Below are 15,757 nucleotides of genomic sequence, written 5' to 3' on the forward strand. Positions count from 1 at the left end.
AACTAACAAACTTATCAAGAATGTTTCATATCTCCAGATATCAATAAAAAACAAAACAAAACAACCACCCACTGGAGACAGGCATGGCTTTCTTAATTCAAGTGTAAACATGCTATTTTCTCCCACATGTTATAAACTATGAACATGGCTGAGTAGCCAGCCTTGATTGAGCCAACATCAAGAATCAAATCCAGGTCTTCTATCAGTAAACACATGAATAACTTAAGGGAGTTAAGACTACACAGTATGAAAGTATCAGTCTTTACCACCTCCTGTAGGACTCATTCACATCACAGAGCTTTTCTGGTGCAACTACCTTTATACAACTACAGCTTGCAACTCCATAATGAGCATCACAACCTTATTCTAAAAACAAACAAAACCAATATGATACTGTATACAAGATAAAGTAATTTTGCTTAGGAATTAATTCTGCTTAGAATTTGGTAGCCATATACAGGAATGAATGAGGGCTGTGGATGTTAAAATGTTTGAAAGTATTGCACTTTTTCAAAAAGTAATGCTGGCTTTAGGGGTATAAACTAGCAAACTTTGTTATTTCAAATAAAAAACCCAGACACACCAGATCAGAAACAAGCGTACAAATCCAAACCAAGTATAGAAATACTCCATACCAGCAATATGACAGCAGTTTTGCAGAGTGATTTTAACTGAAATCACGGCTAACTAAAACAAAAACTGTTTAAAACCCTGGATTCTTATATTTGTTTTTATTACTTCACAAACATACAAGACAAGTATTCTAATGAAGCCATATCAAAGTAAGTAATAAAAGTGTACTCACTCTTAGTCCTGGAAATCCAGGAGGACCAACACCACCAACAATTCCCTTCAAAGAAAATGAATTTTAGATTATCTGAATTTTATCATTTTAAAAAATTCCCAGTCGTAAGATAAACAAAAGTGATCTGCAAAGCACGTCAGTTGGGATTTTTATAGAGAGTTCCTGAAGAATGACAGCTTATCACTGTATAGGGGAACATACTTATTAAAATCCCTGAGCGTGGAATTAGATCTCAAGATATTTGCATCATGAAATCATTCCTGCATTACCAAGGAATACGAGATTTGTGCCCATAATATTTAAAGTGGGAAGAAGAAAAAAGATTTTTTTGGGGTGGAAAAAAACCACCATGAGAATTTATTAAGATTCCTTTGAAAGATAAATAGAACACTGGTTCAGTTCATAGAAAGACCTTTGCAAATTAAAGGCTACATTCTCTTTATGAAAAATTATTTCTTGATACAAACTACGGTATTTGTAATTTATGTAGAAGTAACAAATCCAACAGTACTCTACTACTGCCTTTGTTGCACTCAAGTTTAACTCGGCAGAGTGTAAAATAGTGAACACCTCTGGAAACAGTTGCAAGGTCTCTTTGCCCTGCAATGAAAGGGGTATTGTAGCCCTCCAGGTCAGGATGCTTCGTGCAGGCTGTCCCAACACCCGGGACCTGCTACTCAATGGATATCATACATAGGGTTCATAGGGTTCACTGCAGGCCATTGGCACCCACAGTGAAGGGGAATTTTTATGCAATCAAATCTGAGCCCCTTCTGAAGCTGTCCAACAGGGCATGGCTGCTGGGCAGGGCACAGAGGACACCTTCATGCTTTCCTCCCTCCTCTGCTGCCTATGCACCTTCTCCAACCTGCTCCAAACTAACCACAGGGGAAGCTGAATGCTCTAGCAACATCCTCCAAGGCAGACTGACATCCTCAGAGAATTGAGAAGGTGTTGTGGAAATGAAGGATGGCATTACTCTGTTAAGCAGAAGAAATCAGGCATGGAGACAAAGGTCATTAGTGTCAAGTCAGCACATGGGAAGAAATGTCTTCCCTTCAAGTTCCTGCCACCACAGGCCTCCCAGGCAGCCCCTGCTCTCCACTGCCAGCTCGCAAACAGGCTCTGTAAATACTCCATTAGCATCGCAGCCCCCTGCAGCTGCAGCTCTGGCCCCTTGCCTGAACATGCCCTGCAGGGTAAGTTTTGGGGGAGGAGAGGAGGGGGGTTGAGGGGTTGCTGCCTGTCTGAGAAGGCAGTAAGATCAGCAGCTGTCTTGGCAGATTAGAAGGAACTTGATTGCAAATGCTTGCGTTAAAACAGGCTTCTTTGTAAAGTGCAAGTCCGTAATTTCAGATCCAGGCTTTCTGAGCTTGTTTCTATTAAAGTACTGTTGTTTTGCAGATCTTGTGGAAAGACAATATCTGCTTTGTCAGGAATGGAGGGAGACTTGGGAATACCAAGAGTGGAAGGAAGAACTAACTTTTTTATATCATTTGCAAAGCAGCTGGTGACACTCACAACCCCTCAGAGGGCTTTCAAGATGAAAAGCACCATACTGACATCACCTAACATTCCCACAAGGGGAACTTTGCCTCAGGTACCAGAAATGCAAAATTTTTTTTTTTTCCTATGTTTCAAAATGCTGACACCAAACGTTGACAACCCATCAGCAAAATTCATGTAAGCTTTTCTGAAATAAGTTTCTAAGATGGGTGTCAGGAAAGGGCAGGCCTTCAAAAAGGAGACCACCTCTGCCCAGTTGCTGACTCTGGTCCATACCGGAATAACCTTTAGACACAAACTGATAGCAGTTTCCAAAGGAGCATCCAACAATAAAAGCAGATTCAAATCAGCTGCTCTTTTGTCCAGCACTTATTGCTGTTCCCTTGTCTGGCCCAAAGCCCTTTCACTGGCTTCTCATATCAAAGGAAACCTGAGTTTGGAGTCTGCAGCCAGAGTTTCCCTACAAATTCAGCAAGACAGCAAAGCTCCTTTGAGGGCAGCCAGTAAAGTGACGTGACTGTGCCACAGTTTGAACACCATACCACGAGAGCACTTTAGCTTGCACACGCTGCCAAGGACAAAGCTGTTATCATACTGATTATAATGCACTAAAAGACATACTAGCAAAATTGTATTCACTAACAGTTCAAAGGATGAAATCAACTATCAAATGCATAAGCATATGAACTCTAGGGTTTTGGCACGCACGCAGAATCCCATTTTGTTAAGGTGATCTTAGAATAATGGTTTAAATAAACAATGCAAAGTCACATCCAGTGCAAGAATTTTTTAAGACAAAACGTTCATCAGTAATGCAATGAGGACAGCAAGACATCTGATTCTCAAGGTAGTCAGCACATACAGCAGTGGAAACTGTGTTCTCTTAGCAGCTTTCTGGTTCTTTTCTCCTCTTTTTTATACCACTGCTTATTACAGTACTAGCTTAGCAACTTCCATGGAAAAGTAACAGTCCAAAATTTTCCTGTGGACTTCATGACATTGCTTTTGAGGCAAAAGTCTCCTTTCCATTTGGGAGGGGAGTGAATATTGAGCATTTCAAATTTTACCGTGTTTATCAACACACAATTTGATACTTACAGGATTCCCATCTGGACCAGGGGGGCCTCTATTTCCAAAGTCACCTGGAAAACCCTAAAGCAGAAGAGAGAATGCTTGTTCTTTATTATCCAAGACAAAAAGGGTGGTCTGAACACTGAATTCCTATAGGTATTAGAAATTAGGACATCAGCAAGTGGATTCAGGGAGAGAGATGGAGGAACAGGAGAAGCAGAAAGTTTCAGCTGCACAGTTCAAATTAATAAAACAGAATAGTGGTATTTATTTGTCTCCTAAAATCATAACCAAAAAAGATATAACTATACACAATGTAAGCACAGGGCAAAATCAGATGACTGAATGCTTTAAGAGCAATATTAAACGAGTATTACTTGAACTGTTTGCTTGGAGTCTCTTTTCCTATTTAGTATTTTTACTTCAATTTTTTTTCCTGTTACCTACAGCATTCACTAAAACATCTGTCTTTTGTTCTCTCCTTACTTTTCCCCAGATATTAATGGTTGCAGTCTCAGTGCGACACATGTTCACTAGAAATCAAATTTTTCATCTTTCTGGCACAACACTGTCCTTACCAATGTGAACACTTGCCTTAGTCTGCATCGAGAGACTGAAACAATAACTCAAACACGACATGGAAAAGCCTCATTTCATTTTATCAGAGTTTTGACTTCAGAGACTAGATTATCAGGACAGGGAAGAAATCTGACCAGCCAAGTCAGGTGTCGAAGCTTGAAAGAGAATTTCCATTTCTTGCTTGAGAAGCAAAATGAAATGGAAATCCACCACTTTACTGGCTCTAACTTTTCTTGCTTTCTCTCAGGGTTTTGCAGATTGTTTTACTTCTTTCTGATGTTGCCCACTGCAGAAGCACATGAGTTGCTGGGGAAAAGTGGTTTGTTTTGGGTCTTTTGTTTGTTTGTTTTAAATTAATTTTTATCAGTGTACTATTGCCAGCCAGATCTCACTATTTCTCTGGAAGAGCCACATGAAGCTAACAGCAAACTCATGCTATTAGTTTGAAGCAGCACCATGCAATATTTTCATGATTCCTATCACTGTATAAAGTTAGGAGAAAGGATGGAGCACAGATCTACAGAGAAGTCAACATCCTTTTTAATTACATTGTAAGGTCCATAGAAGAGCCTATAACAAAATTTGCAAAATATCAAGCTGGAAAGGGATTCTGCCTGGCAAAAAATCCAACATAAGGAGCCCACAGGGAAGAGACTTTTCCTGGAACTGAAAAATCTCACACAGTATTAGAGTACTGAGATAACCGAGATATGCATTGACCTCAAGAAATCAGCCGCAAAGCACCACAGCATTACTAGTCCATCTCCACGGGGAAAAGGAGCAAATTCCATCCTTACAATAATTTTTACACAAAGTACTCTTCTTTGTCTTTTCAATGTTTGAATGTCTTCTTACCCCTCCCTGTGTATCAGGAACAGTACTTTGAGGCATTAACCTTTCACCTCCGTAAGACTGTGTTCAAACCTGCTGCAGGTCAAAGGTACAATTAATTTGGCCTTTTCAATCTACCTTGTTTGGAGGACATCCACATAGCTGTCCAGCTCAGGACTCAGTATAGCAGTGTCTTTCCTTAATGGAATGGGGGATATGCATCATTGTACAATATTATATGAACAGCAGCCAGGAAGACAATATAAAACCGCAGCAAGAAGGTGGAAAAATCATATCAGAAACCCAAGTAGTTTAAGCACTGCTTAAGCCATATTTGGCTTTAGTAATAACTTAAACCAAAATTCTGTCAAAGTTAAGGCAACTTCTTACGTGTGTCTATATATGCATACACACTGCTTAAACAATATGTTGAAACAACTTGATAGGCTCATAATTCCCATCATCATGCATGATACTGTGAATTAATCCGAGACATGCTTAACACTCCCTATACTATCTTCTGGGTTGATTTTGGTTGGAGTTTTTTTCTGCATTCTCCTGGAAACTGAGGAAAGCAAAAGATGGGAAAGTCTCTCACAACTGAAATTTTTATTCAGGATCTGATCATGGAACTCACAAATAAGAATCTATAGCCATAATTTTAAGATCTGACAGTACAGGTCTTTATATCGTTACTGTCTTATCATTTAAACAGTAGAGGTTCATAGGTTAATGGTCAATAAAGAAGATTTCATTGATTCTCAATCTGTACACCATTGGCCAAATTTTTGCACGACTGAAAATGTACTATAAAATTTCACGTATGCAAAATGGGTATGATGACCCACAGTCATCATAATCCCATTCTCAACAGCATGTGTCTTCTAACTGATGCTGATAAAACTATCTTAGTAAGTAGAAAAATTAAAGGAAAATGCAACATAGAAGAACAGTCAGAAAAGTCTAAAATTGGAAGTAATATAATAACACTACAGTGCAACAAGTGTTTTATTACATCAATATTATAATTTAACATTACTATAAAGCATACAAAGGATGACTATTCGTAATTTTAATATAAAACAGAACCTGAACTGTTTTTGCAGTTACAATGGACTTGATTAATAAATTCTTGGTATAACTTACAAGGTCTGTTCTGTCACATTGATTGCTGGTTGTAACTAATCCCACATAGAAGAAAACTATGTAAAAACATTCCCCCAAATGTGGTCAAACCACGTATGCAAAAGCAATATGCATCATACTAACAGGAGAGACAATGTATTAAAAATATTGCAGAACTAGCCAAATTTCATATTACAAGCATACAATGGAAAAAAAAAAGAATACAGATGCTTTTACTATGAAATACTTTCTTTAAAGCGTATTGTATGCAAAACTAATCTAAAATTCAAAGAAATCCTCACTGTATAATCTTCACAATAAAGATTTTTGGTAATTGAATATTTTGTTCCATTTCAAATATGCCAGAGATGTAACAAGTACGAATAACTATTCAATAAACCTGCTAAGTAGTAGCATTTTGAATTGTAGGTGTACAATCGCTTGTACGATCCACTTTTCTTATACTTTAATATTGCTTTCCAAAAATAAGATCATATTTGGGATCTTTTCTCTTTCAGAAGGATCACTGCCAGTCAGACAGGTTTTTTTCCCCAAGTACTATTATTGACAGAAGTTTTGTCTAAAGAAATAAGTTGCATTCTCGAACACAAGGTGAGGAGCCTGACTTCAGGCACTATTCAATTCCCATGCCAAATTTCCTTTAGTGACAGTGCTCTGGCCCAAAGCACCAGTGTTGTTAACTCCGGGACACTGTGTCGAAAGATGTTGTTATCATCAGAGCTATCATTGTCTGGGGTTAAAATAACACACATTCTCTAAGCTTGTGATCCAGCAAAGTACTTCAAGCCAGGTTCCCATGTGATTGCTCTCCTGGTTTGGTCCCTATATTAGTAGCCTTTAGTCAAATAAGTACTTTATAGATCACAGAAAGGATTTGGAATCAACCTTGGGATTCAGGAAATAACAACATTACAGAGGAATCAGTACTGAATGAAGGTCATCACAGACATTGTGCAGAGGTGCTTTTGGTACTCCGTCACCTATGTGAAACCTCTCTGAATTGATTTATATAAATAAAAGTCCTTATCAGAGCATAGCCTGGCACTGATAGAAGTTGCGCTCTTGTTGTAAATGAAAAACAACTGCTTACCACAGCATGCACAGCACCAGCTGTTACAGATTGAAACAAACTACTACACTGGCAACCAGAAGCCTCAGTGAAACCTGCCCCTGAGAATGAGATTATAATGCAAAACATATTTTCCAAGTACCCTGCTGTCACCTCCCCTTCCTTTTCCACACTGAGCACAAGCCTTTGCTTTCTGTGTCCAGGTTCTCCTTCTTAAATGCTGCACGTGACTCACCAGCATGACACACTGCCAACTACTGCAAGGTACTGGTGGCACAGACACCTTCTCGCCCAACACTCAGATGCACAAAGTGGCATTTGATTAAAATCATAAGCAAACTACAATATGGTCAACAAGCACAGGAGCACCCTGTCCTGCTAGTTGAATACTTAAAAAACAGACTCTTAGTTTGATTTTATATCTTAACACTTTGAAGGCAGCTTCAGAAAGAGCAGTCTATCAACTTAATGACACTTTTCTCTGTTTGCCTTTCTTTACATCAAAAGGAACTCTATTGAAGGCTAGTGCCTTTTTTTTGGCTGGTGTTAGATCACACAGAAAACAAAAAATAATTAAACAGAATCCTCCACAACTTTCATAGCATACGTCAAGAGCCAAACAATGGTAAACACACGACTACTGCTGGAGAAGCTTGTTAAACATGCTGGATGAAAAGTCATCTGAACTGCTAAGCACAACCGAGCGCAAAACTGGAGAATGCTATCGCAGTTTCCAATCTCAAACCACAAAAAAGTTAAAATTGGAAACTCCTGGATAGCTTCAAAGACCTAAAATAATAAGGTTGCAGCAGAGAACAAAACACTTGGCATTGAAGATATACCACAGGAAATATGTAAACCTTGATAATGTATACTTGGCAGATTTGTGTTTATTCTCAGCTGTAGAAATATATGTTAAGTAGAGGACAGCTTTAATTTGCCATAGTCCAGAAATACCACACATTAGAAGTAGCTGATTTGCATTCAAACCAACACCAAAATCAGACTTATGAAACTTGCATCATATCTGTACCTTGTGCTAACACTAATATTACAGAAGATATTTACGTGTTTCTGTCATCTTTTAACCCTCAGGTGGCTGATATCAGTAACCAGCCACAAGGCTCATCATGTTAAGTCTTCCTAACTTCAGAACATCTAGTAGTTATAACTTGCACAGAATTTGCAGTACTGCAAAGTACTAACTGGACACAATAGATAGTCATCTATGGAAAAAATAAAACTAACATTTTTCAGCTGATTAAAGGTACAGAGTGAATTACAGGTGCATTTACATTGGCAGCAGAAATTGTAACGAGTGTTAGAAGTTTTACCTGTCTCCCTTTAGGACCTCTTTTTCCACGGAAGCCTGGGATGCCCTGAGAAAGAAATAACCCATTATAAGTACGTTTTCTTTCCTTCAGTAGCTTAAATTCAAGTAATTAAACCTGCATTTGGAAAAGACAGTGTGAGAAGCATTGTTAAAAAAAAAAAAAAAAAAAAAAAAAAAGATTTGAGCAAAGAATCACAGAGACAATATCCTAACAGTAAGGGCAGAAACACAAACTTTGTTTGTCTTTACTGTGGCCACATCAGAACAACTATGAAGGGCCATATCCTGCTTCCATCAAAGTACATGGCCAGACAGCCTTTGTGCTCAAGAGAAGCAAGAAAAAGCTCAAGCACAGAGTGACAGAGATTAAAATTTCCATGATTGGTTTTATTGCAAACATCATCTGACAACTGACAAATATTAATTATGGACTGAATGAAATTGCTTCAATGAAAAATACTCATTATGGACCTTGGTGATAAGAAAAAACACCCCTAATCCTTGCAGCTCTAGATTAAATTCAAATAATAATTTGCAGCTGCTCCCCATTTAACTTTAGCACCAATGCATTTCACTGATTAGACTAATTAGATATGACCTATTTATTTAATTCCCTCCACATCAGTTTTGCTTTTAGACAAAGACTTAAATGAATCGTTATACCTTGTACATTTTTCCCCATTCTAACATATATTGCATTACCACTGAAACATCAATATTTCATTGATATTCCATTAAACCTACCCTTTCTCCTTCAGGTCCTGGTTGTCCTGCCACACCTGGAGGCCCAATGAAACCCTAAAAACATAAGAACAACTCTTGATTACACGGCTGCTTCTCACCAACACTGCTTGTCCCTCAGTATTGGTCAGCTGTGGGTTCAAGATCCAGGGATTAAATTCAGGCTTATTTGAAATTACCAGTGAAGCTCAATCAACTGAAATGTCACTAGGTTTTATTCTCCAACCAACAGGAAAAACAATTTCCTATTATAAGGGTACAGAATCAATTAATAAAGTACTAAGAAATTGTTCCAATAAGATAAAATTGCATTAGAGACCTTATTTATTAGAATAAATGAAATATGAAAACGCTGAAGTTAACCTTATTCATGAAATATATCAGAAAAGATGTTCTCATCTTTAATAACACTGTGTGATCACTGCTATAATGCAAGAGTCTTAGAAAGTTTACCTTGTCATAAGCAGAACGTTTTTCTTAAAGTTCAGTCACAATGCATTTCTCTTCCACCCTCCCCACAGAAAGTCAGAAATAGATCCTCTCATATTCACAGAATGTTGACTCAGCAGAAATGATAGTACAATTTACAAAAATAGTAGTATAGATGGATTCTTCACTACCAGATTCAAACTGAGACTGGAACAAAAATATTAATAGTTACTAAAAAAGAATCCCTTGCTTTCATATCTCTCTCTCTCTCTCTCTCTCCAGTCCTCCGATTGTAACGATTTGTGGGTTTTTTGGGTGGCTTTTTTTTTTTCTCTAAATTATGAAAGATAGTGCCCATCTTATCATCCAGCCCTAATGAGAGTAAGGAAAGCAAAGGCACTTCTTTTTTCTACAGTTTCTTAAAACAGCTGAGAAGCAGGGTATAGTTTGATTGCAGGAATGTTCTAAACTTAAAGCTCTAAAGATACTTTGTATCATGTTGCCATACACCTCCATGGCACAGTAGTATGTCTCAACAGGGCTGCGTCATCGTTTTTATTGGAAGTTGCTGTAGAATTCATATACAGGACTTATCCTTAAGACCTGACAGGTGTTTTTCCCTAAAATTACTCATACGTTGGCCATTTTTAGCTTTGTGTAAACAGAGAAGTAGTAACTTTTCAGGAAATGACTGGGATCACTTAATGTCTTGTTGGTTGAGAGGAGAATGAGACGAAATGCATTGAGAATCTGAGCAAAAATAAACTGAAGAAATGTAAAAGATAAAATCCCTGAGGGTGCAATATCTGTTGGCACTTGATCCTGACAAATTAATTTTTTCCATCACTGCAATGAAAACTAACATGAAAAAAAACCCACCCCAAAAAAACAGACATATGTTTAATAAGCTGCTGCAGGTAAAAGCTTTTAGTAACTACATTAAAAAAACAGGACAAAAGCAAATCTAGCAATACAATAAGATTATTTTAATAGATACTTGAAAACACAGCACGCTGCTCAGCAACCTGTACAGCATGAGCTGAGGGCCTGAAAACACTTAGCAAAAGGCTCCTCCAAATCCTAGGTGCAACCAGCAACATGCAATTTTCTAGAAACCCATGTCTACTGCCTGATGGTGAGAGTCAGTCTGAAAAAATACTTATACAAGCATGTGTACGCATGCACATGTGCCTATTAAAAAAACAAACAAACAAACAAATACAAAAGAAAACCAATTTAAAAAAACACAGAAAAAAAGCCAACCTATTTTATCTCCAACAATAATCAAAAGCAAACCTTGAATCGAGCAGAGCATTAAGAGCCTTCAGTCCCTAGGATACACATGACTACAGCTGAACCATTCTAAAATCTCAAGATCACTTCTATGGTTTTATGTGACAAGACGATTTCCCTTTATCAACTTCTGTAGCTGTTACAGATTGCAAATGCCAGATACATCTCCCTTCTTGACAGCTTCCATTATGGAAATAATGCTTCAGGCAGGAAACGTCCGCTCCTCTTCACTCCCAGCTCTCACACACCCACATTCAGTATTGCTTTCCTTCTCTTGCCTGCAGGCATTCCAATCGAGAAGGGCAACAACGTAAGACTGCTCTACACTGCTCACCACGGAAAAACAAAAATTAAATCCTTACATGTATTTTGAAAGAAACACTATGTTTTCTCTTTTGCGGGTTCTGTAAAGACACAGTGGATCAGCGGGCATACAACTGGCAGAGCTGAATGAAACTCCTCATCCCCTTTCTTATGTCTGGGTAAAAATAGACATGCGTGCCAAAAGGCTTAGAAAGCTTACTTACTCTTACACCTTTAGGACCTGGGTTACCTTCTGGTCCAGCTAAGCCCTATTACAAAAAAAAAAAAAAAAAAAGAGTTGTACTTCATTTTAAACAACCAGATATGGTCTATTTAAAAGAACTGTAACAGTATTTGTTAACTGCAAACTGGCAATATGTTCTTAAAATGATTAGGATTGAAGAGGATGTTGTTAAGCAGTCCCCTGGGACCATATTCAAAAAGGTCTCCCATTAATTCATGGCTGAAACTTAGACAATGACTGAAACTTCCTTTACATTAAAATTATTTCTTCTGGGAGGAGATTTTTTTCCAGACCCAGTGATCTGGCATTACAGTGAGATAATTTCACAGGATTTTTCATAAGTTTTTATATTTGGACACATTTCCAATTATTTTCAAGCTAATGTCAGAATAGCATATGCAGTCCAAAAGCTGTAAACATTTGATGTGATTCAACACAAACATGTTATCATCCATTACTATATAAAATATTGTAATGGAATTTTAAAATATACAGCCATTACAAACTTAATCCAATAAAATGCTGAAATATTGCTCAAATTCACCCTTTAAGTAGACACAAATCCACAGAGTCCATTGTTGAATTTAGCACATATACCTTTATATAGGGAAAATAATGAATATTTCTACTTTATGTCTTATTTGTATTACTGGACTGAGGTATCTGTTAGCCTATATGTAAATTTAAAAAAATAAAATCAATATTTCTATAAGTGCTTGTGTTTATAGAAAGCTGCTTTCTGGCTTTATTGGTTCTCCTCAAATATCTGGGGGGGGGGGAGGAAATCTTTTAACGTTCTGTTTCCCTAAAGGGCTGAAGAAATAGTTTCAGCAGTGAAGTAAATACATTGGTGAAAATCAGGAGGAACTATACTACAACAGGCAGTTTCCTACTGCTTCTGGACTTGAAATATGAAGAAGATAAAATCCATAGAACCACAACAGTTTTATGAAGGAGCATAAAACATTTAGACATTCAGTACTTTGGTAATGTCATTTATGTATTCCAGAAAAGTACACCATTACTGCACCTAACCCATCCAAGTTTAAAAGCCACAAGACTCAACATTACTAAAGGGTACTACCTGTGAAAGAGGTTTGTTTCAAGGATAAATGATAGGATGTAAACAAATACATTTATACTATTAGTAGTTCCAAGAGTTAGATATGGTACTTTTGAAAAGAACACACAAGAAAACCCTCAAAACTGGAAAGACATTAGTATAGTTACTGCACCTGCCTGCCAGGGTAACCAACTGCCCCAATATTGCCAGCCATTCCTGGAATTCCCTAAGTGGAAAAAGAGGCGGGGGGGAGAAAAAAAGGAAAGAAACAACAAACAGGTTTAATGTCATGTTTTGGAGTTTATTTGTTTTATCATTTGTCTTTTAACACCCAGTCATATGACAGCTTAAGCTCATGGAAAAATTGCTTTCTAAGCAAGTGACAGAGCAACACCCTAAAATTTACTCATCATATATAAGTAACTCCACCAATTTCAGTTACGTATCCTTTAAAAAGCATTACAAGCAGAGTAGCCTGATTTTATGAAGTACAACAGTGCACCCCTTATTTCCATAAAAAAACCATAGATGCTATTTATAAAAAGTAATTGAGGAGGACTATAGGAGACAGGTCCTTATCATGAAGTAATTGTATTGGTCTTAGCTGTATTTGAAAAAGTATGTGAAATGTTTCATTAAAGAAGAATCCTTGTGTCCTTACAAAGCCAAATTTCTTTTTTTCTTCCAGAATCAGGTCAATATAGCACTGGATTAGTCATGAATGTATAGAACTTCTCTCCATCTTCTTCCTCCTAAACAAATCCAAAAGTCTTTTTTTTTGTTGTTGTTTTATTACTTAACATCTGCGCAGCTGACTTTATTTTCAGAAAAATGTGCTTTTCTGAACTGGTGCCAAATGCCATGGCCCCATCACCAAGACATAGGAAGGTCCACCTACCTCTGTTTAGTTAATTTTATTTTAAACAAGCCGAGTCCATAAATTGGACACTCTCCCAGCCTGACCCATCCACCCACTGTCCTATGTCAATGTTGCCATAGCAATGGATCAGGACTTCCTCTCTGAGCTGCTCACAGCTGATTTATGGTGAAACAGCAGTCTTAGGAAGCAGAACTCAGAAGTGCAGATGCAAAAAGGGGTTGCAGTATTTTTTGTTTAAATGAGCTGCCACTGAGATGATTCTGTCACCTGCTTTCAACCGGTACAGATTCATCTTCTGACAGATGTTCTATCATGGAACCAGGCTCCATGGTCTCTTGTTTTGGCTCAGCTGTATCCCAAAATATGCATATATGAAAAAACTAAGCAAGTAGTAGAATCATTGCATTTACAACTTTTTTTTAAAAACTTTTCCTTTGTTACCAGCTGTTCAAGAGGTTCCACAATTCACAAATTCAGAGGAATGTCTGTCCTCGCTGTACAAGCTTCTAAAAACTACAGACACAGGTAGGTGCTACAGATGACAAGTAACTGGTCTAATTCATCACCTTCACCAGCCACGCCTGAAAATACCAGCAGTAAGAACTACGTGCAAAATAAAACACTTTCATCCAAAGTGCTCTCTTAAAAGTTATATCAGAGTATTTTCTAAGTGATAATAACGAAGGAAAATATTTACAGCAGCAGTATAAGAACACAGAGATATCAAACAGTTGCACATCACCAGTTTTCACATTCTTGAACATGAATTGCCTTCGAAGGAACTTGCATGCTTGATTGCATGAATAATAAGCAGAATTACTTTTCCATGCAAGCTTCACTTTTACCCCTCCATGGTAACTAACTGATTACTTTTCGCCTGCAACTTCTTCAAAGACTGAGGCACTCTTCTCCTGATGTTAAGAATGACTTTTTTTTCCACTGGCTATCTCTTTATCTCACTGCTAAATTATAGTCATCACAGAAAGATGCCTGTGAGTCTATAATAAAAATCACCACTCATTCAGCTAAGATTTGTGTATAAAACTCATTAATGGATGATGTTCATGAGTTTTCATCTCCCTTCAGGTGTCTATCATCTGTTATCATCACCGCTCTCTTTCAGTGTGATCCAAAAGGAGATTCATGCTTCCATCTACTCTGCCATGAGGAGCCTCGTTAATGCTAACAAGACGCATGAGCAATTGGATATCTTTGAAATTTACATTCAGATTGCTTCTTGAACTGACATGGAAGTGCGAAAAAGCACTAAATAACCATTTCATTTTCTACATGCTAGGACATTTAAAATGCATTAAATCAGTAGAGGTTTTGAAAGAATCTGAACTGTGCTTCTAACAAGAATTTTACACCAACCTCCGCCAAGCCAGTGTGGTAGTTGAAGAAAAACAAGCTGGTCTTTTCCATTTCATTTAGACCATTTTTTACCACACTGACCTCTAAATAATCTTGAATTCTTGGTCAAGAACGACCAAGTATTTCCTTAAGCAGTCAGTAATCTACACAGATTGCTTATATTGAACACTTATATTGGATTATGTATTTTTCTATCCTTAATTGTTCCTCTGTAGTGTAGTGTACTGTGCTTTCATTACTTACCTGCTCACCCCGTGGCCCTTGCAGTCCCAGATAACCCTTAAGACCCTGCAGGTAGAGACACAGATATGTGATAAATACAGTTAAACACACAAAATGGACCTTTTTTGCCTACTCCAATCTCCCTTTTTATCAAGAAAACAAATTATCCAAACTTGTTTGCCTGCAGCATTAATGTGGTTTACATTTAAGAGCTCATATGAAAGCCGAGTTAGAGAAAAGGAGTAAGAAATCTTCATGGCAGTTTAGACAATTCCAAGATATCAGCATGCTTAAAGACAGTTTCAGACTTGTACTCTTTTAAACAAATGCGTACATGGGATGCTGTCCCCAGTTCTTGCTGAAACTGCAGAACTGGATTTGGTACAGTGCATTTCCCAATTCCAAATCCTTGTCACTATGCCCTTTCTGAACAAGGCATTTCAGAGGAAGGGTATAAGTAGAAGGTCATCCCATACTATTCTAGGACACTCTCAAGAAAGACAGACCTTCCAGGACACACGATATCTCTATAAAATTAACATAGAACAAATTTCAGCCCTTATATTATGGAATTTATCTCAGTAAGGAGAATAGCCTGTTCCTCATCCCAGAAATCTTCCCTGTGGTACTGGAATCATGAAGCTGTCAAAATTTACTCCCTGTGCATTGACCATTTCATGCATATTCTAGCCCTTAAAGAAAAAAAAGAATTAAAAATAGAGCTGGAATCTGCCATCTGCACCAGTACACTTGAAAGGGGAACCTTCTTGGATGTCTTTACACTGTACTAAACATACCCAGACAAGCTGGCCTAAAAGGGAGGCTGTAACAGTTGTATGATTGATGCAGAAGCCAAGTGTCTGGTCTT

General features: G+C 37.7%; 1 protein-coding gene across 1 annotated transcript in view; it reads right to left on the reverse strand.

Annotated features, from left to right (window-relative positions):
• Positions 1-15,757, reverse strand: part of COL24A1 (collagen type XXIV alpha 1 chain) — a gene marked incomplete at both ends in the record, with an annotated part of 153,677 nt that overhangs the window by 98,235 nt on the left and 39,685 nt on the right. Inside the window, 7 exons of the mRNA XM_082311754.1 lie at positions 806-850; positions 3,410-3,463; positions 8,342-8,386; positions 9,085-9,138; positions 11,331-11,375; positions 12,586-12,639; positions 14,911-14,955. Of these exons, the coding sequence (XP_082167880.1) occupies positions 806-850; positions 3,410-3,463; positions 8,342-8,386; positions 9,085-9,138; positions 11,331-11,375; positions 12,586-12,639; positions 14,911-14,955 (342 nt within the window). The remainder of the gene's footprint in view (positions 1-805; positions 851-3,409; positions 3,464-8,341; positions 8,387-9,084; positions 9,139-11,330; positions 11,376-12,585; positions 12,640-14,910; positions 14,956-15,757) is intronic.

Source organism: Platalea leucorodia (assembly GCF_965183815.1).
Source record: "Platalea leucorodia genome assembly, chromosome: 5".
Classification (NCBI taxonomy): domain Eukaryota; kingdom Metazoa; phylum Chordata; class Aves; order Pelecaniformes; family Threskiornithidae; genus Platalea; species Platalea leucorodia.